This window comes from Phascolarctos cinereus, unplaced genomic scaffold (genome assembly GCF_003287225.1).
Source record: "Phascolarctos cinereus isolate Bilbo 61053 unplaced genomic scaffold, phaCin_HiC Scaffold_4;HRSCAF=312, whole genome shotgun sequence".
Lineage (NCBI taxonomy): Eukaryota > Metazoa > Chordata > Mammalia > Diprotodontia > Phascolarctidae > Phascolarctos > Phascolarctos cinereus.
The window spans coordinates 265342435-265366799 of NW_027555847.1; the positions used below are offsets into that span (position 1 = coordinate 265342435).

The following is a 24365-nucleotide window of genomic DNA, read 5'->3' on the forward strand; positions in this document are numbered from 1 at the left end:
TTTTTTTTTAACGTTTTTCAGAAACAGCATTTGGTTGATTTGTGAGACCCTGTTTGTCAGTAACTTATTGCCCTGACTCAGCTGGTCATCCACTGGCCATCTGGTGAAATACTTCTTTTTTTTTTTGGTTAGGCAATGGGATTAAGTGACTTGCCCAGGGTCACACAGCTAGTAAGTGTTATGTGTCTGAGGCCGGATTTGAATTCAGGACCTCCTGAATCCAGGGCCAGTGCTCTATCCACTGGGCCACCTAGCTGCCCTGAAATACTTCTATTAAATTGTTATCCCAAGTCCATCTTAAACTGACACACTTTGGGACTCTGGCTTTGTAACCTGGTTCCAAAGATGTGTTAGGCAGTCCCTATCATCAGATTCTTAGGATTCACATTGGCATAAACTGAGGCCTGAGAAAGACCTTAATTTATTTTTTTAAGAGCAAATAACATTTTATTTTTTCCAATTACATGTAAAGATAGTTTTCAACATTCATTTTTTGTAAGATTTTCAGTTTCAAATTTTTTCTCCCTCCCTTCTGTCCCCCCCTCCCCAAGATGGCAAGGAATCACATATAGGTTATGCATGTACAATCATGTAAACATATTTCCACATTAGGAAAGACCTTAATTTAGAAAGACCAAGGTCATCCACTGCATGCTGGGCCATTGACACTTGTTTTGACTTTTGTTTAGCTACTGGGTTTCAGTGACTTTAGAGGAGAGAGTGAGGCTGATGACTTAAATCCAATTCATGAGCAAGCCAAGATAGCAGCCTTATGAGGTCATCTTGAGCTCTTCAAGAACAATGGATGAACAGCATTGTCATATTACATTTATTCAGCTGCAGTGTCAGTATGAAATATACACTGACTACATGTGTGGAGTGAGGACTTAGTATATATGTGTGTGTGTGTTGTGTGTGTGTGTGTGTGTGTGTGTATGTGTGTGTTACATAAGTATTATATATATAATATATATATATAAGTGATTTCTTATGGACATATTTTATTTCCCTAATGCTCCCCATTATCTTTTCCAGGGATTCCACAATAAACATAATAGAGGTGTTCCCTAGAAAATATGCTTATAAGGTCATATACTAAGGGAGAATAAAAACAAGCATTCGCCTCAACAAACATTAAGATTCTGCTAAGTGTAATACACCTTATCTTTTGTGAGAGGGATCTGGACCTTTGATTCCACTGTGGAGCTTTTACCACCATGTGAACTGATGAGATCAAGCCTATTTAATCAACAATATTTAATTGCCAACAAAAATGATTTCTATTTTTGTGTATTATAATATGCATAAATAATATAATAATATGCATATAATATATTATATCTAAAATTACTGTTATATATTATCTATAATTATTATATTTTATATAGAATATAATAACATATGTTATATATGATTATTATATATTATTATGTTATATATAATATATTATTATATATAATATAATAATGTTTATATAAATAAGTACATATACATCTATTGGGGATGGATGCTCAAAAAAAATTTTTTTAACTGCTAGAGGTACAAAGTCAAAAAAAGTTGAGAGCTCACTAACCTAGGGCCATTGAGAAATTAAGTGACTTGTCCTAAATCTTACATCTTGTATGTGTCAGAAATAGAACTTGAACCCAAGTCTTCCTGATTGCAAGGCTAGTCCTCTATCCATTAATCCATACTATTTCTCACCTTTCCATCTAGGAAAATATAATGTAGCTGGGAACTGAGGCCCAATGCAATGTGACTGTACCTGTTCAGGTGATGGTTTTCTCAGCAAAAAGCTCAGAAGAGCTCCTAGAGTCCTAGTAGTGGAGGCTGAGGAATAGCATGTAGGGTTCAGGAACCAAGAACACATCAGCTCTGCTTGTATCAATACTTCCAGTTTTAGTCTCCATTCAAAGCCCCTGCTGGAGCATCTCTTTCTCCCAGATGTGAATTCCACAGTCCCCCAAACTTAATTTTCTCCAAATATGCACTGAGTTTCAAGCTCAGCTGTTCCAGCTTAGGTCTTCCCCCAATCTCATGATCCTTCCCCTCAGGTGGGAGGCAGGGATGACATTTTGGGGAAAGGGAACTCCCCTTGTCCTTTGTGAGGATAATTTCCAAAATTCCATTCAATGATTCTGGAACCACTCTATGACTTGTTGGGAGATTGGTCCCAATATCAGGTTATTTAATTACATATGTCCACAATTCCTCCCCCATTAGAATGTGTGCACCCTAAGGGGAGGTTTAACTTTTTGTCTGTAGCCCCAGGGCTTAGCCCAGTTCTTGCCACTGTTACTACTGTTGACTGTTTAGGGGGAAAGGGCCTCCACTATCCATATAACTATGTGTAAATGGGTGTATACATGCATATATTCTCTAGCAAGCAACGTTAATTCATTTATTTTCATAAAGGAAACATGACACTTGTAGTTAGAAAAATCCTAAAAAGCAAATGTGTCCTTCTATACATTATGGGAAGCATCCACAAATCAGACATTATGAAATTAATTGCAAAAGTCACAGATTACCCGGTCTTGTATCACCAGGATCTATAGTAAAAATACTGAACTCTTTCATTCTTTTAAGGCTTTCCATGATCTATTCCCACCTTTACCGTCTAAAGTTTTCCACCAAGGACCCAAACTCAAGTGAAAGGAAGGTTACAACTGGCTTGAGGTTTTTTTGGTTTTTTGAGAAAAATTTTAAAATTCCACATAAGTATAATTGAAATTTTAAATAAGAGAAACTTCAGTTCCATGTTAAGGGAGAGAGGAGGAGGTATTGGGAGAAAAGAGGGGGAAGAAATAAGAAATTGAGAGAGAGAGAGAAAGGAAAAATCAGAAGTCATCATTTCTGGTCTTGCTATTTACCCTTACCTCTTGCTTTCTACAACTTTTCCTTCAGTCTGGCATACTGAAGGTCTAGCGTACCACCTGGCAGTTCCTTATTTTTCCCTGCAGATGAGAATCTCCCTCCCACCAGTCTGGTGCCCAAAACATAGCATTCCTAGAATCCTCATGGACCCTCACTCACTGAATCCCAGGGTGTTTTCTGCCACAAGACCCATACTTTTGTTATAATTCTGCCCACAGTAGCAGAAATTTAGCTCTGACAATCTGTTTAACATCTGTCTCTGAGTGCCCTGGCTCCAAAGGAATCACCGGGGTGAGGATTCCCCCAATAGACAATAACAATAGCAATAAATATGTACTAAGCACCTTAGGTGTGTAAAGCACTATGAGGGTACATAGAGATTGAAAAGTAAATGACATGTATAATTGATAACATATCGCTTTTCTTCTCAATGAGTTGTGGAGGGAGAGAATTTGAAACTCAGATGTTTAGATGAATGTTAAAAATAAGTTAAAAATTAGGAGGATAATTGACAGGCCTGGTTTATACTATATAAAACAGGAAAGCAATATAAATAAATAAAATAGCATATAAGATAGTGTATAGAAAAGAATGTGCTAAGTATACAAAATCATTTTGCAAGGCAGACTATGTATATATACAAAGGGAGAAAAAATTATATCTGGATGAAAGGAAGGAATTAAAAACGGTTTCAAGAAGAAAGTGACATTTGAGATAAAAATGGTATGTAGCTTTTGGAAAGGTAGTAGAGGGGCAGAGAGAGACTTTCCAGGTGGAAAGCACAACGTGAGTAAAACTAGAGAGGTAGAAAAGCACGTATGGTAAGAAATAGGTTCTTGGAACAGCTAGAAGTCCAATCTGAGTACAGCTTAGAGCAGGGGTGGGGAACCTGCAGCCTGGAAGCTACATGTGGCCTGCTAGCACCTTGGGTGCAACCTTTTGACTGAGTCCAAGTTTTGCAGAACAAATCCTTTTATGAAGGGGATTTGTTTTGTGAAGTTTGGATTCAGTCAAAAGGCTGCACTTGAGGACCTAGAGGGCTACATGGCCTCCAGGCTGCAGGTTCCCCATCCATGGCATAGAGTATGTTTCAGAGAGTAGTGCAAAATAAAGGGTTTTGCTGTTTTTTTTCCCCCAGGAGCCAAGGAGATGGGAGGGAGAAAAGATAAATAATTAATTGGAAAGAAGTTTTTTTTTTTAAGAAAATAAAGCTGGAAAAAGTAGGTTGAGGGGCCAAAGCATGGAGGGTCTTGATTGATTGTCAAGCCTCCCCCCAAAAAAATTCAGCTTAATTCAAGACTACTACTAGGTTGTGAGTTCTATGAAAACGGATTCTGTTATAACTAAAATGTGTATCTCTCACATGTGTTAGGCAGTGGACATTTAATAAATATTTAATTGAATTGGCAAAAGGGGAGCCATGAAGGTTTTGTCTATTAAGGGATATATGAGACACTGGGAAAGCTGTCACTTAGGTAGGAGATCTGTTAAATATGTTTGTTTTAGCAGCTGGGGATTGGGAAGCCAACAGACATCATTTGAGAAAAAAAACAATTTCAGGAAATGTTGAGATTTCAGAAAATTTGTGATGGGTGGAATGAAATTAAGCCAGTGATGGACAATATCTGACTAGTGAGCAAGGATCTGAGGTTCCCAGAATTCTGAGGAAATAGGAATTTGATGAGCGAGGGAGGGAAGATAGAGGTAATTTTAGAGCATGGACCATTTCCTATATATATATGACAATGTCTGCGGGGATGATCCAGAGAGGGGCAGGACATTGGGAATCTAGTTTGGAGAAAGGGGATTCCGAGAGTACATCAAGAAGCAGTCAACTAGCAAGTGCCTACTACGTGCCAGGCACTGTGTAAGTACTGGGGATACAAAGAGAGCCAAACAAGGGTGACAACAACCACAGGTCTAATGGGGGAGACAAAAGCGAACGACTATGTGCAAACAAAATAGAAACAGGATAAATTGGGGGTACCCTCAGAAGGAAGGCACGAAGATTCAGGAGGACGGGGAAAGTCTTCCCGCAGAAGGTGGGACATTAGCTGAGATCTGAAGGAAGTCAGGGAAGCCAAGAGCTGTGGATGAGGAGAGAAGATTCCTGGCATGGGAGACAACTGGGGGAAATGGCCTGGAATTGGGAAAGGGAGTGTTTTGTTTGAGGAACAGCGAGGAGGTCAGTCTGACTGCTTTTGTAAACATGCTGAGAATTGCCTCTTTCTCTACATCTATTGACTGGATGCTTTTTCTTACTCTTCCAGGCGAAGGATTTCCTTACCTGATAATTCCTCTGGGGGCCTTACCCAAACGCTGACCTCCGTGAAGCATACTGTAAAAATAGACAGAGATGTGTTCCTGGGTGACTACGGATTTCACATTTCACAGAGCCTCCCCCTGAGTATCTCCTCAGTTATCACAGGTAGGATCTGTGTCTATGTCATGTATGTGCCTATTTATTTATATACTGTCTCTCCTGTTGTAATGTAAGGGCTTGGAGGGCAGGAACTATTTTTATTAATAATAATAACTAATGCTTAAAACATCATTTTAAATAATAACTAACAGTGTTATTTTAAATACAGTGTTGATGTTTTGCTTTAAAAAATAACAGTGTTACTGTTTTAAATGACAATAACTTTTAAAAAGTGATGTTTTAAATTATGATGCTTGCAGTGTTATTGTTTTAAATGATAATAAATAATAACAACTCTTATAGTGCTAATTAATTGGAAAGAAGATTTTTCTAAAAGAAAATAAAACTGGAAAAAATAGGTTGGGGGGGGTCTTGATTGATTGCCAAGTCCCCTCCCCCCAAAAAAAAATCCAACTTAATTCAATAGACTACTACTAGGTTGTAAGTTCCATGAAAACAGAGACTCCGTCATAATTAAGATGTGTCATTATTGAAAATAACACTGTTATTGTTTTAAACTATAGTAATAATAACACTCATAGTGTTTTTCAATATTTATACTGTGCTATTGTTGTAAATGATGATAACAACCAACATTCATAGTGTTGTTTTAAATAACAATAACTCTTGACAGTGTTGTTTTTAAAAGAATAATAATAATAACTAACACTTATAGTGCTTTAAGATTTGACAGGTGCTTTACATGTATTATCTCATTTGATCCTCACAATAGCTCTGTAAGATAGTTGCTCTTATTATTCCCATTTTGCAGATGGGAAAAATTAAGGCTGAGAGAGGTTAAGGACTGTTGTTATCCCTGTTTTACAGCTGAAGAAACTGAGACAGAGGTTAGGTGACTTGCCCAGGGTCACAGAGTTATTAAGTACCTGAGGCAAAATTTGAACTCAGGTCTTTGACTCCACACCCAGTGATATGTCCATTCTTTCCTAGTGGCCATTCTTTCCATCCTTCAGTGCTTAGCAAAATGCCTGGCACATTGTAAGGGCTAAATAAGTGTTTTTTGATTGATTGATAGGAATTAATATATTGACTTTTTTCTCTTTCCTTTTGTACATTTCCTTCTGTGTTCCAGTAGCATTAGGAGAGAAAAGGAATTGCATGGGTCTTTGAGAAGCATTGCAATATGATGAACAGAATGTTGGACTTGGAGTCAAGAAGAGCTAGTTTCAAATCATACATCCAGTTCTTACTAGCTAGCTCATCATAAGAAAATAATTCACTATCCTTGAGTCTCAGTTTCCTTATCTGTAAAATGGGGGGGCAATATGTACCTGCTGTACATATGTCACAGGGGTGTTATGAGGCCCAAACAGATAATGTATGTAAAACTTTGTAAACCTCCAAAGTGTTATATTAATGTCTATTATTATTTTGTATTAGGACCCATTCTTCTTGGGTCATGAAATACATGCTTGGCCTTGGGGGCCTTTCCTATTCAAAGCTTGTTATCAATCATCTTGACTTAATGAACGTATTTGGATTCACCAAAAGTGTTTTTGTACCATGGAATATCCTCATGCATAGTCATGCACCTATCCCACTCCCAGTCCTGGGAATCATTTCTAGTGAGTCAGTAATGAGGAATAATGATTTTTTTTTTAATTGATTTTGCCATTTGTGAAACACAGGCTGCATAGGCAAAAAGAGGATCTGGCTAGGGGTAGAGATGCTTATAATGCTAACAATGTGTGCATACACCAGCAATCTGCCTAGAACAAGAATTTCTAACCTTTTTTGGGTTGGGGTCCCCTTTGGCATTCTAGTGAAGACTATGGATCCCTTCTGAAAATAAGGTTTTTAAATCATTGAAAGAAATGTCAAAACAAAGATGTAATTTTTTCCCTGCCCAATTTCACAGACTCCTTGAATTCTATCCATGGACCCCCAGGTTAAGAATTCCTTCCCTAGAAATTCATATAGCTAGATGAATGTGTAACATAAGCTTTTCTTCCTATTGGGGAAGTTGGGGGGAGGGAGAGTTAGAATTTATTTTTATTCTGAATTTAACAAACACCAAACAAGATGAACATTTCACATATGAAGCAGGACAGAAATCTGTGAATTTGTACCATATGTGAATGTGGTGAATCTGCAAAAATATGTGAATATATGAAAATATGTGAATCTGCACTGTGCTTCTCCCTCCAAGTGCACAACAAATTTAACATGTTTCTTTTCTATTTGACAGGCATTTATTTAAACATTTTAGCAGATAACCATTTTAAAATTTTAACTTAATTTTTAATTAACCAAAATATGCCTTCTCTTCCTTCTCCCATTGAAAAAGAAATAAGTGCTATCTACATCCAGAGAAAGAATTGATAGAGACTGAATGCAGATTGAAGCATCCTATTTTTCACTTTATTTTTTCATGGTTTTTTGGGGGGTTTGTGTCTTTTTTCACAATATGACTAATATGGAAATATGTTTTGCATGATTACACATGTATAATCTATATCGATTTGCTTACCATCTCAGGGAGGGGGGAGGGAGGGGAGAAGGAAAGAATTTAGAACTCAAAACCTTTAAAAATGAATGTTAAAAATTGTTTTTAATATGGAAAAATGAAATGTTATTAAAGCAAAAATATAAAAAAGAAACAAAGCTGTTGTAGCATTTATATAGCTAAGCAAAAGAAAATCCCAAATTGGAGGCAACATGTTATTTTCAAAGCTGTACCACTTGTCTATATTCCTCTTCATTTTGCAAACAAGAAAATTGAAACCCACATAAATCCAGGACAAAATAAGGAGGTGGTCCTGGCATCTAGGAATCTTAGCAGTAAAACCATTTGGCCAGTTCAAATACAGCACCATGAAAGCTGCGTTACAGGAAGCAGACAAGGCATACATACAGTTACTCATTTTTATATCTTAATAGGAAGCACAGCTGACGGAAAACTTCTGCCAGGTGATCAGATCCTCCGAATGAACAACCAGTCTGTGGAAGACCTTTCCTATGAACAAGCACTTGATATTTTAAGGTACAACATTGGATGTTTCATATTAACAGAGATATGTAGATAGATAGAGATAGAGATGCAGATACAGATTAGCAGAGCTTCAAAGAAGTCATGCTGGTTCTGAGAGAGAAACCAAGAACGGGGCAAAAGAAACATAACTTTTCTTTCTTTCGTTGAAACAGAACTAGTTTATTTTTATAATTTCGGTTATACATAGTAAGATTAATAGTCCCTAGAGAAATTAACTTTTCTGCCTTACTCTCTTACTAGAATATAAAGTTGTTGGGGGTTTTTTGGCTGCTTTTTTGGTTAGGCAATGGTGTTAAGTGACTTGCCCAGGGTCACACAGCTAGTAAGTGTTAAGTGTCTGAGGCTGGATTTGAACTCAGGTCCTCCTGATTCCAAGTCCCTGTCCTTAAGAAGTTTATATTCTGGGGCAGCTAGGTGGCATGGTAAATAGAGCTCTGGCCTTGGAGATTTCCGTGGTAATGCTGTCCTTGGAGGTTTGCTTCAGTTCTGAAGGAAGTGAGAAAAAGAGAGAGAGAGAGAGAGAGAGAGACAGAGGCAGAGAGAGACAGAGACAGAGAGATTTCCTGATGCAGTATCCTCCTTGGAGAAAAAAGAAAAATGCCACCATTAGCGGTTCTCCAACTTCCTGGTCTCAGTACGCCTTTTTTTGCTCCTAAAATTGATTGAAACCTGAAAAAGTTTTTGTTTCTATAAGTTCTATCTATGGATATTTACCACATTAGAAATTAAAATGTCTAGTATTATTATAATAATATTGACCTCATGAATGGCCTGAAAGAGGCTTGGGAATCCTGGAGGGTCCTCGGACCACACTTTGAAAACCACTGGTCTCCAGGAAGATCGTACTAAATGTGCACTCTCTTCTTTTACCTTCCTAGTAGATGTTCTGAAAACTTTTTGGCATTATCTACAAATACGTAAGGGAAATAATCAGCAGAGCAAGAGAAGAGACTGTGTTGAGCTACCCCTGACACCTGTTGGCGTTGTGATTAGCAAGTTACTTTACCGCATTGCCCCCAAACACCTCTAAGAACAGGTGACAGACAGTTTGCACAGAAAGAGGAGTTTTCCGATGTGAGTCGCCTGCACTGAGGAAACTATAGGGCTAGATTTTATCCTCTGCCTTTGTTTCCCACACCTTACCTCACCTTACCTCAGATAGCTTCATAAACCTGAGTGCTCCATAAGAGAGTCCCAATATTAGTTTGTTAGTGATCTCCTTTCTTAGGTACATGGATAGCCAAGGTGTGTTTTTGCAACTGGTAAAAAAAAAATCAAGTTCTTCCAAAACTTATTTGGAGGTTTTATTGGATCAGTTATCTTGCTAATGTTAATATTCCCTCCAATGAACAAAGGCAGCTAGGAAGCTCAGTGGATAGAGCACTGGGCCTGGAGTCAGGAAGACTCATCTTCCTGAGTTCAAATGTAGCCTCAGATACTTACTAGCTATGTGACCCTGGGCAAGTCACTTAACCCTGTTTGCCTCAGTTTCCTTATCTGTAAAATGAGCTGGAGAAGGAAATGGCAAACCACTCCAGTATCTTTGCCAAGAAAACCACACAAGGAGTCACAAAGAGTTGGACATGACTGAAATGATTGAACAAAAACAAACCATTGAATGAAACTCACCCATTCCTTCCCATCCAGTAACTCTCAGGAAGTCAGTTAGAGGCAGCTGGTGGTAAAATGGATAGAGGGATGGCCTGCAGTCAGATCCAGCCTCAGACACTTACTAGCTCTGGGACCATGCACAAGATACTTAACTTCCCTAGCCCTCAGTCTCTTCAGCTGTAAAATGGGGATAATAATAGCACCTGCCTCACAGGATCGTCATATCAAATGGGATGTTTGTATAGAATTTGGCATGGTGCCTGGCACACAGGGGGTGCTTAATAAATACTTGTTTCTTTCCCTTCCCAAGTCCAGTGCTCAAATTATTGAGAATACCATGCCACCTCAAGAGTCTATGGCTTGTGTCTATGATGTCTTAGAGATCATATTTTTTTTTTATTTAGGTACACCCCTTTTGATCTGACACGTAGAATTCCATTTTATACAATAAACAGAACTTTAATGAGATTCTAACATTTTCTTCTTAGTTTAAAATTTATTTTAGATTAGACATAATTTTTGCATATTGGGGGGGGTGAGGCAATTGGGGTTAAATGACTTGCCCAGGGTCACTCAGTAAATTTCAAGTGTCTGAGTTCAGATTTGAACTCAGGTCCTCCTGACTCCAAGGCCGGAGCTCTATCTACTGCGCCCCTTAGCTGCCCTGAGATCATATTATTTTGGTAATGGGAAAGAACACGTCTGGTATAGTTTGAGCTACTTTTCAAACCTAACCTCTACATATATAAGTTTTAATAAGACAAATTGAAAAGAGAGAGGTTTCGGGGCAGCTAGGTGGCGCAGTGGACAGAGCTCTAGCCTTGGAGTCGGAAGGACCTGAGTTCAAATCTAGCCTCAGATACATGATACTTACTAGCTATGTGACCCTAGGCAAGTTATTTAACCCTGATTGCCTCACCGAAAAGAGAGAGGTCTCTTTATAATTATATACATCATTTTAGTCCTCTGGCCAAGGATATCATTCCTCCCTTCCTTCACCTGAAACAGCTAAATGTATTTGTTTCTTTTTCAGGGAAACAGAAGATTCTCTTTCCGTCACTGTTGCTCGATGTACTTCGGTAAATTTTTTATCGTGTTTGTTGAGATAAGACTTGGGTCCTAGAAACCTTTAATACCTACTGAATGGGAAATCTACCTCAGAATGGGAAAGAAGGCAAATTGCAGATCACGATTGCTTTCTGGAAGTTAATTGCTTTTTTAAGATCAGTCAACAAATTTATGGAGTCCTCTTGGTTCATCAATAAGCTTGGTGTTGCAGATGTGTAGAAGAATGAGGCATGAGCCCTCTCTTATAGTCTAATGGTGTAGGTGGAGAAATGGGATGTGTGCTTATGAAAGCACCATGTTGGGGCAGCTAAGTGGCGTGGTGGATAGAGCATTGAATTTGTGAGAGTCAGTGCATGCAGTGCTACACTTGGATTCACCAGTTGTTGTTCAGTTATTTCAGTCATGTCCAACTCTTCATGACCCCATTTGGGGTTTTCTTGGCAAAGATACTGGCGTGGTTTGCTAGTTCCTTTCTCCCGCTCATTTTACAGTTGAGGAAACTGAGGCAGACAGGGTGAAGTGACTTGCCCATGGTTTCACAGCTAAGTGTCTGAGGCCAGATTCAGTCAGGCTAGCGCTTAAATACTGCCACAGGCCCTGGCTGGGTGACTATGAGTTTTTGGGTGGGTATGACTGTACATACTTTGTGAAATGGTCAGTTATCACCAAAATTTAGCTTGTGTTCTTACTATCCATTTACAGAGACAGAAAGTCAGTGAAGATAGTTTCTAAAAGTTTGCTAGTGATTTTGTTGTTTAATTGTTTGTCAGTTGTATCTGACTCTCTGTGACCCTTTTTGGGGTTTTCTTGGCAAAGATACTGGAGTGGTTTGCCATTTCATTCTCCAGATCATTTAACAGAGGAGGAAACTGAGGTAAATAGCATTAAGTGACTTGCCCAGAGTCACACAGCTACTAAGTGTCTGAGGCCAGAGTTGAACTCAGGAAAATGAGTCTTCCTGACTCCAGACCCAGCATGGTATCCATTGTGCCATCTAGCTGCATTGCTACTGATTCCATTCTTTGGATATGCAGCATAAATTGGTAGTATCTTTCCTTGCACAAAATGATCACAACTGTCACACCTCATAGTAGCTATGAGATGTCACACACACATCAGTAGCTATCTTGGGCCAAAAAAGCCTATTTCTTAGTTGCCCTAGAACCCTCTCTTGACCCATATGTCCAAAGTCATCATGTAAAGGTTTTGTGACGTGCCCCGGTTAACACCACTCACTTGGGGCTACTATGTGTGGGATCAGTAACAGTCTGGTACAGTACTCTGTTACACAATCCCAGCCTCTCTCATTGTGTGGCAGTTTGAACCTTCTGTATTCTAGAACTTGAGTCCTTTAGCATCACTGCCATTTCTGACTTCTTTCAGTCCTGCATCAGCCATTTGCTCTCATTCCCAATCACACAGATATAACTGAGGCAGAAAAGGTTAGTTCCTTGAAACTAGGTTCATGCATAATGCTGGTCAGCTGTCTGGTGGAAGCCCCAAGCTCTCAGCTGTACTCCCATTTACTCACAACCCAGCTGCCTACGTATCATGTAGATATGTGGCCTTTGATACAGGGCATCTACATCCACCTTAGCTATCTCTAGTGATAATACATGCTTAGTCGGCTAATATTGCCACATATCTATGGAAAGTGACATCCAAAATGGCACTGGTCCGAATGTCAGTGAATTGTTAGTCTGTACTTACAACTTGACTCCATACACATGGGTTTTATACCCATGGCTAAGTCATTGTTCATATGGTGTAAAACTCTCATTCTTGGCCCTCTTTGCTACTTTCACTGAAGAAGCAAATAGTGAATAAACCCATTTATCTGAGAAAAGAGAAATCAAGGAAGTTCTATAGATTAAAATATACCAGAAGATACACAAGGTGACGTTTCTGTAGATGGCAGTGAGCTTAGCTTACCCAAGAGAGAGGCTTTAATACTACCCAAGGGGAAATTCCGCCTATGAAGTCACTAAGGAGGCAAGCTAGAAATCAGGGACACCTTGAAGTGCCAGCTTCTCTTCCATGTCAGTAGCTTCCAGTCTTTCTCTTTTTCCCCAAAAGAATGTCTTGAACTATGTGTATCTTTCCACAAAGCTCTCTTTTCCACTCTTCCCCTCACTCATATGCTTCGCATCAAGTCAAAAATCTCTCTTCACCATTAGGAGTAACCTCTTTCCACCTGTGTAACAACAGTCAGAATGTTCCAGCCTTGGGTGAAAGGCAGATTACACCAGCATTTATACAGAGCTTTTAAGATTTGTAAAAATACTTTAGATACATCATCATCATTATTAATATTATTGTTACTAGTAATAATGATAATAATAATAACTAGCATTTATAAAGTGTTTTAAGATTTGCAAAGTGCTTTACATGACATGACCCATTCGATGACGTGACCCATTTGAGCCTCACAAGTATGTGAGGTGAGTGCTATAGACATTATCTTACAAATGAGGAAATTGAGACCCAGAGTGCTTAAATAACTTGCTTGGAGTCATATGGGTATGTCAAGTCTGCGAACAAATGACCAAAGAGTCATAGAGGTTATGTAACCGCTATTAACTCTAAAAAATACGAAAGAGCTCACACAGGTCGTCACAACCATAGTTAACTCTAACAAATAAAATAAAAACAATTTTAAAAATAGGGCCAACAGCAGTCATAAGCAAAAAAGCTTTCTTTATTCCATTGGAGGAGGGAAACTAGACACATGTGCCAGGCCTCCTCTAGGAAGAGACCCGCTTTAGTGAGGCCAAATCTTAATACATAAAGCATGGCTACACAGGGAGCTGTAGCCCTGACCACGAGGGCTACCAGCAACAAGGAGACGAGTTTGATTCATAGCAGGGCTTCACGAATGGAACACGAGTCCTACAGGTGCTTTTCCGAGCTCAGAGACCACATAGGGCTGTATGAAACAATTCTGGGATTTTGCTGTGGCTGAGATCATCCAGAGGGTGAGCGCAAAGGATTGTTGTTATGCCAAGCTCAGAGTGCAGCCTGTTTTCTGGGCCTTAGCTCTGGAAAACAGAATGTATCCTAATAGTATATGTGAAGAGACGGTGGTCTTGGCATGAGAATCCTGACAGGCAGTATTAGGAAGAACAGGAATTGAACCCAGGTACTCTGATTTTAAATCCGATCTGGCTAACATGCCTTTCCATTTGGACTTGTCTTCTGAAGGCTGAACAACACTAGCTCCTTCAACTGTTCTTACAGAACATGGTTTCCTGACCTTCAATTCTCCTGGTTACCCTATGAGTGCCCTGCAGTTTATCAATATCCTTCTTTAATTGAGGTGACCAGAAACAAATGCAGTACTCTTGACATGATCTGACCACTGAAGACTATGGTGGGCCTGTTATCTCCTGTGATCTGGACATTATTCTTCTATCAATGTCACTAAGTTGCATTAGATTTTTTTTTTGTTTTTGTTTTTGAGTGTACCACACTAGTAGATCATTAAATTTGTGATCAATGAAAATCTCCAGATTTTTTCCACCTGAAATTCTTCCTTTCTCCAACTTATACTTGTGCTATTGATGTATATTTAACCAAAATGCAGAACTATTAGTTGTGTGAACATTTTGTGGTTCAGTCATTTCAGTCATATCCAAATCTTCATGACCCTATTTGGGGTTTTCTTGGCAAAGATACTGAAGCGGTTTGCCATTTCCTTCTCCATTTCATTTTATAGATGAGGAAACTGAGGCAAACGGGGCTAAGTGACTTGCCCAGGGTCACACAGCCAGTAAGTGTCTGAGGCCAGATTTGAACTCAGGAAGATGAGTCTGCCATGCTGCAGGCCCAGTACTCTGTGTGCTATGACTCCTGCATATGAATATGAATATTGCTAATCTCTCTCAAACAGTTTTTTCTTCTACGGAAAGGAGCTGTAGTACCCACTATACAGTCTTATGGGGAGGCTCAAATGAGATTGTGTGTCCAAAACGTTTTGTAAGCCTTAAAGCGCTATATAAACACCAGCTATTCTAACTAATGTTATTGTTATTATTCTCTTTCTTCTCTCATCTATTGAATTAGCTGGCCCTCCTGCCAGTGAACTCTTTATGTCCTTTCACCCTGCATTCATTATTCACTACTGTTTTTGGTCACACCTGCACACCACACCTAGGCCTGACTCAGCACTTTTGCAATGGAGAGAAGCTTCTAATGAAAGTACTTAAGTTCCTGGCAGCTAGATGGTTCAGTGGATAGAGCTGGGCCTGGAGTATGGAAAATGAGCGGGAGAAGAAATGACAAACCACTCCAGTATCTTTGCCAAGAAAACCCCAAAGAGTCAGACACAATTGAATAATAACAAAGCCCCTTAGTTTAAATCAAAGAGTGACTCCATAAAAGGGAATTGAGCTGAGTGCTCTTATCCTAGGTCTTTCTCCCAAGAAGAGGGGAGTAAGTTCAGTAGTAGATGGATGTACGGTGGAAGGTTATTAGTAGGAAGAGGCTGGCAATAATAGCTAACATTCACATAGCGCTCTAAGGTGTGAAAACACTTTACCAATATTGTCTCCTTTGATCCTCACAACAACCTTGGGAGAGAGATAGGTGCTATTATTATACCCATTTTACAAATAAGGAAACTGAGATGGCAGAGGTTAAGTGATTTGCCCAGGGTCACACAGTCCGTTAAACCTCTGAGGCTGGATTTGAACTCAGGTCTTTCTTATTCCAGGTCCAGTCGTCTATCCACTGCATGTCATCCAGTTGATAGTAACATATGATTGTTATCATACCTTTAAGAAGATGGAAGAGGTGATAGAAATGCATGCTTTTTCTTCCTATTTGCATTAGCCATAGTCTTGCTTTCCTTTCTTCAAAGGCCTTAGCCATTTAGTGGCATGATAAGCACTATATGCAAATGAAAAGAACAACAAAAAAACACCTGAAACTAAACATCCTGCCATTACAGTGGTCAAGAAGTTTGGCCCTAAAGAAGTATTTGAGAAAATGTACCTCTCTCCTTTGTTTATTGAGGTGGAAGAATGAATGCATTCACTGTTCCCCTTGGTTTGTTTTTCAGTCTGTTTTTGCTGAGGTTATTTTTTGTTTGTTTTTTAATCAGTAATGTATCCTTTCATGCATGCTAAAATAGGATAAGTTTCATTTTTTGTGATGCTGTTGAGATCTTACCATGCCTAGGACCTTCCAGTTATTTTCCTTAAGAAAACCACTATGGGGGCAGCTAGGTGGTGCAATGGATAGAGCACCAGCCCTGGATTCAGGAGGACCTGAGTTCAAATCCAGCCTCAGACACATAACACTTACCAGCTGTGTGACCCTGGGCAAGTCACTTAACCCCATTGCCTAGCCCCACCCCCCCAAAAAAGAAATCCACTATGGTTCATTAATATTAAACCTGAATAAACTTTTCAGGTTCTATAAAATAAATTTATGAAACATTTCTTATCTACCCTTCCAGTTTCTATTTCAGATATTGCTTTATGCTGAAATCATTATAAATGCCTCTATTAAAAAAAAAACACTATGGGCCAATGACTGTGCATGAGTAATAGACAATGAACCTTACATCCTCTTCCCCGGGACAGCCCTTCCTCTACTATCACTCATCATGCCTTCTCTTCCTCTACCTCCTCCCCAAGTCCTCTCTCCTTCAGGCCCAACATTCCTAGTTCCTTTAACCCATCCTTGCATGTCATGGTTTCAAGGTTCTTCATCTTCCTGGTTGCCCTCCTCTGGTTGTTCTTCGGCCTGTCAGTTAACATGTGGTACCCAGCCTGGAGTGCGGTACTCTGTGACAGGTCTGATCAGTGCAGAGTAGACTTGGGGAGATAATAAAGGGAGCAAACGTAGGTATCAGGTGGCTGACAGTGAGTTATCAATGAGGCACAGCTCACTTCTACCACCACCAAGCCTCAAGACTGACAACACAACGCAGTCAGAAGGTGGTTCTCTAAGTCCCAGGTCACCAGGGGCAGGAGATGGAACATTTTCTTTCCAAATGAAAGCACTGAGCTAATGAGGTTGAAAGGACAGTATAAGATCATAGCCCACAGCTTGCTTAACAACTTTCTGGGTCACTTACCTCTCTGTATAGAGAGAGCCTGACTTAGTGGCAGCTGGGTGATTCAGTGGGCCTGGAGTTGGGAAGACCTGTTCAGACCCAGTCTCAGGCACTTACTAGCTGTGTGAACTTGGGCAAGTCACTTAACCACTGCCTCTCTCAGTTTCCTTATCTTCAAAATGGGGCTAATAATAGTACCTACCGCCCACAGTTGTCATGAGTGTCAAATGAGATAATATTTGTAAAGTGCTTAGCACAGTGCCTGACACACAGTAGGTACTTACTGAATGCTTACTTCCTTCTTTCCTTCCTTCCTTCTTTCTCTCCCTCTTTCCTTCCTCCTTTTCTTCTGTCCCTCCTTTCTTCCTTCCCTCCCTCCCTCCCTCCTTCTTTCCTGCCTTCCCTTCTTCCTTCCTGTTTTCCTTCCCTCTCTCCCTCCCTCCTTTTCTCCTTCCCTCTTTTTCCCCTTCCTCCTTTACTTCATCCCTTCCTTCCTTCCTCCCTTCCTCCTTTTCTTCCTTCCTTCCTTCCTTCCTCCCATGTAGCACTGAAAGCCCTGACTTTCCCAAGCATGAATATCTGGAGTTGGACTTGGAAATCAAAGCTGACTAGGCATAGTGCCTTTTACCAGATGTTCACCACCCTCAAGGCCTTGAGGAAATATTCCCTAAAGGAAAAAGATGAGGGCAAGGAGGCACTTGAGTCCCAATATTTGCATAATATAGAGGGAGTCCCAATATTTTTAGAACTATGTCTGAATTAGGTATATCTTCTCCTGTGGGTATTATTTAAATTCTCAGTGTTTGTGAAGAAAATTAATTGTAATAATATGAAAGATAACTATGTCAATCACTAAAATAATCATTCCAGAGATCAGTTTTGTGATTCTTAACATGTTATTCCACAGGGTGTCCCTAAGTCCTCCTTTCTAACTGAAGAGAAGAGAGCCAGGCTAAAGACCAATCCTGTTAAGGTGCACTTTGCTGAAGAAGTTCTTGTGAATGGTCATTCTCAGGTCTGTAAACATTAACTCATTGAGACTGCAGTGAATCATCCTAGAGATCCCAGCCATTATCATTATTTCATTGAATACATTCACATATTAATATGGATATCCATAAGCTCCATTAGCATGTGAGAGAATGGCAGGATTATAGTAAAGCTTGTGCTGACATTTTTATGATGTGCTTAGTTTAAAATCACTTTAGGAGATCCAGGCACATGCTTGGACAAAGTATTGCCACTCTTGGTTCATAAACCACAGGTTAATAATACAGTAACTTTCCAATTTAGTGATTTGTGGTTTTTAGTCTTAAAGCTTTTCCATGAGACTCTATACTTGTTCTCAGACAGTAACTTTCTGGCGACTTTTACTCATTCATTTATTGCTGAATTAAGGAAAGATTCTTAAGTGACAGAATCTGAAGTATGAGAAGGCCTTGTGATAGTACTGAATTGCTGAGAAAAGAATCCATATTCAGCAAAATAGGTTACAAAGGAAGTCAAAAGAAGCTGGAAATAAGGGTACTTTTAAAGAGATTGGGAAAAGACTACTTTGTGGGGGGAGTTTATTAATTATTTTAATTATTTTCCATGGTCCAGCAAAACAAATTCCCACAGAGCCTTATCCAAACATGAGTGTCTCATTTTAAATTCAGAATTTAAACCCAGTGCATAGTAGGCACTTAATAAATGTTTATTGAACTGAACTAAATTAAATTAAATTTTATCTTTCTTTTAATCTCTGCCAAGAGGTAGATGTCATGATTCACCTCCAGTCTCTGGACTCCTGGTTGATCATTGCATTATCAAAGACCTAAAGGCTTTCAAAGTTATTTTTCTCTAAAAATGTTGTTGTCATTATATAACTTTTTCTCCTAGCTCTCCTCCCTTAACTCTGTATTGGTTCATAGAGGATTGAAGACAACTTTGTAAAACTATTTTTTAGTTTGAAATTTACATAACAAACATGAATGTTACTATTTGCAAAGAACTGAAAAAAGAACACGTATATGATACCATGAACATATTTTGTATACAGCTGTTTTTTTCTATAATACTGTAAGATTTATTTTTCTTATTTGATCCTCACCACAGTTCTATGAGGTTGATGTTATTTTTTTTATTATTTATTTTGATTTATCAACAATCACTTCCATAAGCTTTTGAATTCTAAATTTTTCTCTCCCTCCTTCCCCACCTCCCTCCCTAAGACGGCACACAGTCTGATACAGGTATACATATACATTCCTATTAAACATTTTCACATTAGTGATGTAAGTAAGAATTAGAACCAATAGCAGGAACCACCAGAAAGAAGAAACAAAACACAATGGAAGAAAAAAATAGCAAATAGTATGCTTTGATCTGAATTCAAACTCCACAGTTCTTTCTTTGGATGTGAATAGCATTTTCCATCATGAGGCCTTTGGAGATGTCTTAGATCCTTGTATTGCCTAGAAGGGCTAAGTCTGTCAACTTTAGTCATCATACACTGTGGCTGTCACCATGTACAACGTTCTCCTGGTTCTGCTCACTTCGCTCAGCATCAGTCCTTACAAGTCTTTCCAGGTTTTTCTGAAGTCTGCCTGCTCATCATTTCTTATAGCACAGTAGTATTCCATTACATTCATATACCACAACTTGTTCAACCATTCCACAATTGATGAGCATCCCCTTAATTTCCAATTCTTTGCCACCACAAAAAGAGCTGCTATAAATATTTTTGCACATGTTGGTCCTTTTCCATTTGTATAATCTCTTTGGGATACAGTCCTAGAAGTGGTATTGCTGGGTCAAAGGGTATGCACATTTTTATAGCCCTTTGGACATAGTTCCAAATCGCTCTCCAAAATGGTTGGATCAGTTCACAACTCCACCACCAATGCATTAGTGTTCCAATTTTCCCACATCTTCTCCAACATTTATCATTTTCCTGTTTTGTCATGTTGGCCAGTCTGATAGGTGTGATGTGGTACCTTAGAGTTGTTTTGATTTGCATTTCTCTAATCAATAGTGATTTAGAGCATTTTTTCACATGACTATAGATGGCTTTAATTTTGTATGGCTATTTTTTAAAGTACATGTTAAATTTAATATTTCTTTTTAAAACTAGTCTGCTTATGTATACTCCCTTCTGAATCTCTTTTGCCTCTTTTATATGTATTTTTAAAAATTGCTTCATTGATGCTCTTTTCTTTCTTTTTTTATTATCATTACCAACCAGTCCTCTCCTTCCCAAATTATACCCCTATATTCAATATACTCCACCCCTAAAGCCCTCCTTTGTAACAAATACTTTGTAAAAGACTGAAAAGAGTTTGCTATTTGGGGCAAAAGATAAGAGTTTTCTTGTCATAAGCCATTACTGAGTTTTATCAGCCATGACTATCTCCATTATGATACCTTTCTGAGTTCTGCAATCATTGCATAGAGGGAGAATAATTTAAATTGTAGCTATAATAATGCAGGTTACCAAGTCCAACCTAATCCTCCACTATTGTTTAGTGAAGCTCCAGGATAATTTGCATGAGTTAACAAAGCATGATGGGAGTTGAAAGTTATAGCCCTAAGCATTGGCAGTCTCAGAAAAGAATACTAATACTGCCCAGCAGACCAAAAAGCAACCTCTCATTAGCACTGTGAAGTTACGACCTAGTTTTTCACAAGTCTATCTTAAGTACAAAATGTAGGCTTTCTTTATCCCAATCTTTTTAAATAGAAAAATAATCATTTTAAGGTAACTAAGTTCATGTCTCTTTGACTATGATAGGATCAAACATTGACAAAATCAAACATAGCCAATAACCAGTTTTCATGTCAAAAAAAAATACACTGAAAGCAGCTAGAAAGAGAGAGAGACTTTAAGAACCAAAGAAACAAACAGAGTGATACAAGATTATGTTGCAACTACTTTTAAGGAGAAAAAGTCTCATAATATGGTAGTCTAAAAGTTAAAGGATGAAGGTTTACAAACACAAATAACTTATCATGCAAAAGTGGGTATCATCCTATAGGGGCCAAAATGGAATATTAAGAAAGCAGAATTTCAGATATTCTTGATAAAAAAGACAAAATCTAAGCAGAAACTTCAGCTGTGCAAACACAGAAAACAAGAGAAACCTGCTAAAGATATAAACAATTAGAAGAAAAAGAATGATAATGAAAAGCTTACATTATGATAAGGAAAAAGAGGCGAGTATCTGTACAGAATCCCACTATATGCAAAGATGACAGCAGGAGTTAAATAACATATACACATAGGGATTGCTGGTGGTTTGGGTTTATGTTAGGTAGCTGGCAGAGTGGATAGACATCAGGAAGATCTAAGTTCATATCTGGCCTCAGACACCTACTAGCTATGTGACCCCATGCAAGTCCTTTATCTTCTATTTGCCTCAGTTTCCTCATTTGTAAAATGAGGGTAATAATGGTACTTACCTCCTAGGATTGTTGTGAGGACCAAATAAGGAAATAATTATAAAACATTTATCACAATGCCTGGCGCATAATAAGCACTATATAAATGTTAGCTTTTGTTGTTCATTCTGTTTTGTTACTTTTAAGAAGAAATAAAATAGAGGGAAAATGAATATACCAAGAAAGAGGTGATGAAGAATGGAGAAGAACTCCCAATTTTGCATAATTGGAATTCACAAGAAGGAATATATACAAACATGGAAGGGGTGAGGAGACATCTCATGAATCACAGTTATATGTAAACCAGACAAAGGAGGAATGAACACATACACATTCACAATGAGTTTGTTGTAAAAATATATTAACCTCAACAAGGAAAGAGAAGAAAAAGGGGAAAGGGAAGAGAAAGTTTAAGAGGGAAGACATGGGAGAAAATAGTCACAAACAAGACAAACTTCAGCTTTGGAGAGTTGATCGTAAAAGGGAGATTAAAAAGAGAAAAAAAGTACAAGCATTGGAAGCTGGAGTCTAGGTTTAAGGGGGGAAAAAGCTGAGAAACAACACTGAGAAATAACCACTTCAATTACCAATTATTGTCTTGTTCATAGCCTTCTTTCTCTACCTCCTTTGCCAAGAAGGGGCAAGAGGGAAACAGAGAAAATATATAAGAGAACAAGACAGAGGAAATTATGCAATTAACAATCATAATGATAAATATGAATGGTATGAATTCATCCATAAAATAGAGGAATGTAGCAGAATGAATTAGAAAGCAGACACTAGTGCATTGTTGGTGGAGCTGTGAATCAGTACAGCCATTTTAGGAAACAGTTTGTATAAATAAAGTGACTAAATTTCTGTGTTTTTTAAGAGATTCCATTACTAGTCATACCCCAAGGAGATCATTGATAAGAAGTCCCCATATAGACCAAAATATTTATAGCAGCACTTCCTGTCCTGTGATATCAAGGAATTGAAAATAAAATAGATACTCATCAGTTGGGGAATGTTTAAACAAATTGTGGTACATTACTGTAATGGAATCTTATTCTACTGTAACGAATAACAAATACAACGCATGTAAGTATAGAAAGATTTACATGACCTGATGCAGATCGAAGTAAGCCGAGCCAAGAAACCAACATACACTTTGACTACTGCAATGTAAGTGGAAAGAACAACCACAAAAAAAGTAAATGTCACAGAATTACAAAGAACAAATATGGCCCCGAGGAATAGGTAGGAAAAGATACCCTCCCCTTCACCTCCCTTCCTTACTGGGGTAGGAGGGCCACAACTGTGGCACACCACATATATGTTCAGACTTTTTCATGTACTCATCAGTTTTGCTGATATTCTGTCTCTTCTTCCTCTTAAATGGGATGGCTCTCTAGAAGGGGGAATAGGAGGGATACTGGAAGAAATTCTGGTGTTATATTCCAAAAAAGAAAGTAGAAGCCAGTAATAGAGGGGAAAATGAATGATCCCGAAGTAGGGGGAAACACAGAGCACGCATATTTCATGCTTCTCACCTGTTGGCAGAGATGATGGATCAGAGGTATTGAATGAGTCATGCATTTTCAGGCACAGCCAATGTATGGATGTATTTTGTTTGACTACTCATTTGTTACAAGTGAGGGCTGGGTGGGGGTGAGGATGGGCAGCAGAATTTGGAAAGCGGAGTTTTGAGTGATGATGACTATTTTTGGAAAAAGAAAGAAAAGAACATCAATGAAACATTTATTTAAATACGTGAGAAGCCAAAGGAGGATCAGAAGAGAATACGCATAAGCAGACCAGTTTTGGAAAACTGTGTTAAATCATGTGCATATACATGTATGTGTGTATTTGTACATGTATATGCATGTATGTTTAAATAGCTATACATAAAGTATATTCGTGATTTCATATACAATTCTTTTCTTCTGTTGTTTATAAATAGAAATGTTCATGTTTGTTGATGTTTTTCAAGTCTATCGTCCAAAGAGAATTTTTTTTTAAAAAAGTAAACCCTTGAGGAAGCCAAAGATTGTCTTTTATAAATTACCCACACAAAACAATACTGCAAACCAAACTAATAGTCAAATATAACAGACAATGATTAATAAATAATATAGAAAATAGTATTATAATGAAATAGAATCTGGCTATTACATGACTTATTTTTATCTGATTCTATTCCACTTTAAGAGTTCCTTAGATGTTAAAAAATTAGAAGTCTATGTTTCCTTTTCCCCCCTTTATCATAATATATGACACATAGGCTTAGTGCTACAATTAATCTTTAAATAACTGGAATTATTGATTGCTTTTTAGATATCAACCTGATTGAAAATTTCATAATATTAAGGAACAGAGACTCTCTCTTCCTGCCATTGGTTTCTAATTAATGATTTGTTTTTCAGGGGAATGCTCTGCTATGTATGCCAATGTTCTCAAGGTATACTTGGAGAACGGACAGACCAAAGCTTTCAAATTTGAGAAAAACACAACTGTGAAGGTATTGTGAATTTATTTTGGTTTTTCTTTTCCTCAGTGAACTTGTGAGCAAGAGAAATAGTGTCTTTGGGCTCTCTGCCTTAGGATATATAGTGAAACCACTTAGGTGACAAAGATAGTGAAGCTGGTAAAATACCCTATGTGGAATCCAAGATAAACCCCCTTATACTGACATTCATTCCAAAACAAAATGTAATAGTAAGGCTCCAGTGTACAAAATGGAGACTAACTTTATATTGTAGTTATATCAGAGGAGTAGATGTTGTGGCAGCTTGGCCCAATGGATAGAGCACTGGACTTCAAGGCAAGAAGACCTGGGTTCAGATCCAACCTCTGACATTTACTGTTTGACTTTAAGAGTGTCATTTATTCTCTCCAAGCCTCAGTTTCTTCAT

General features: G+C 38.4%; 1 protein-coding gene across 1 annotated transcript in view; it reads left to right on the plus strand.

The window, feature by feature from the left end:
* The window catches only part of FRMPD1 (FERM and PDZ domain containing 1), a 250376-nt gene that overhangs the window by 194888 nt on the left and 31123 nt on the right, over window positions 1–24365 (plus strand). The window contains 6 exon segments of the mRNA XM_078153041.1: window positions 5148–5305; window positions 8201–8303; window positions 10957–11002; window positions 17960–18067; window positions 23877–23898; window positions 23901–23971. Of these exon segments, the coding sequence (XP_078009167.1) occupies window positions 5148–5305; window positions 8201–8303; window positions 10957–11002; window positions 17960–18067; window positions 23877–23898; window positions 23901–23971 (508 nt within the window).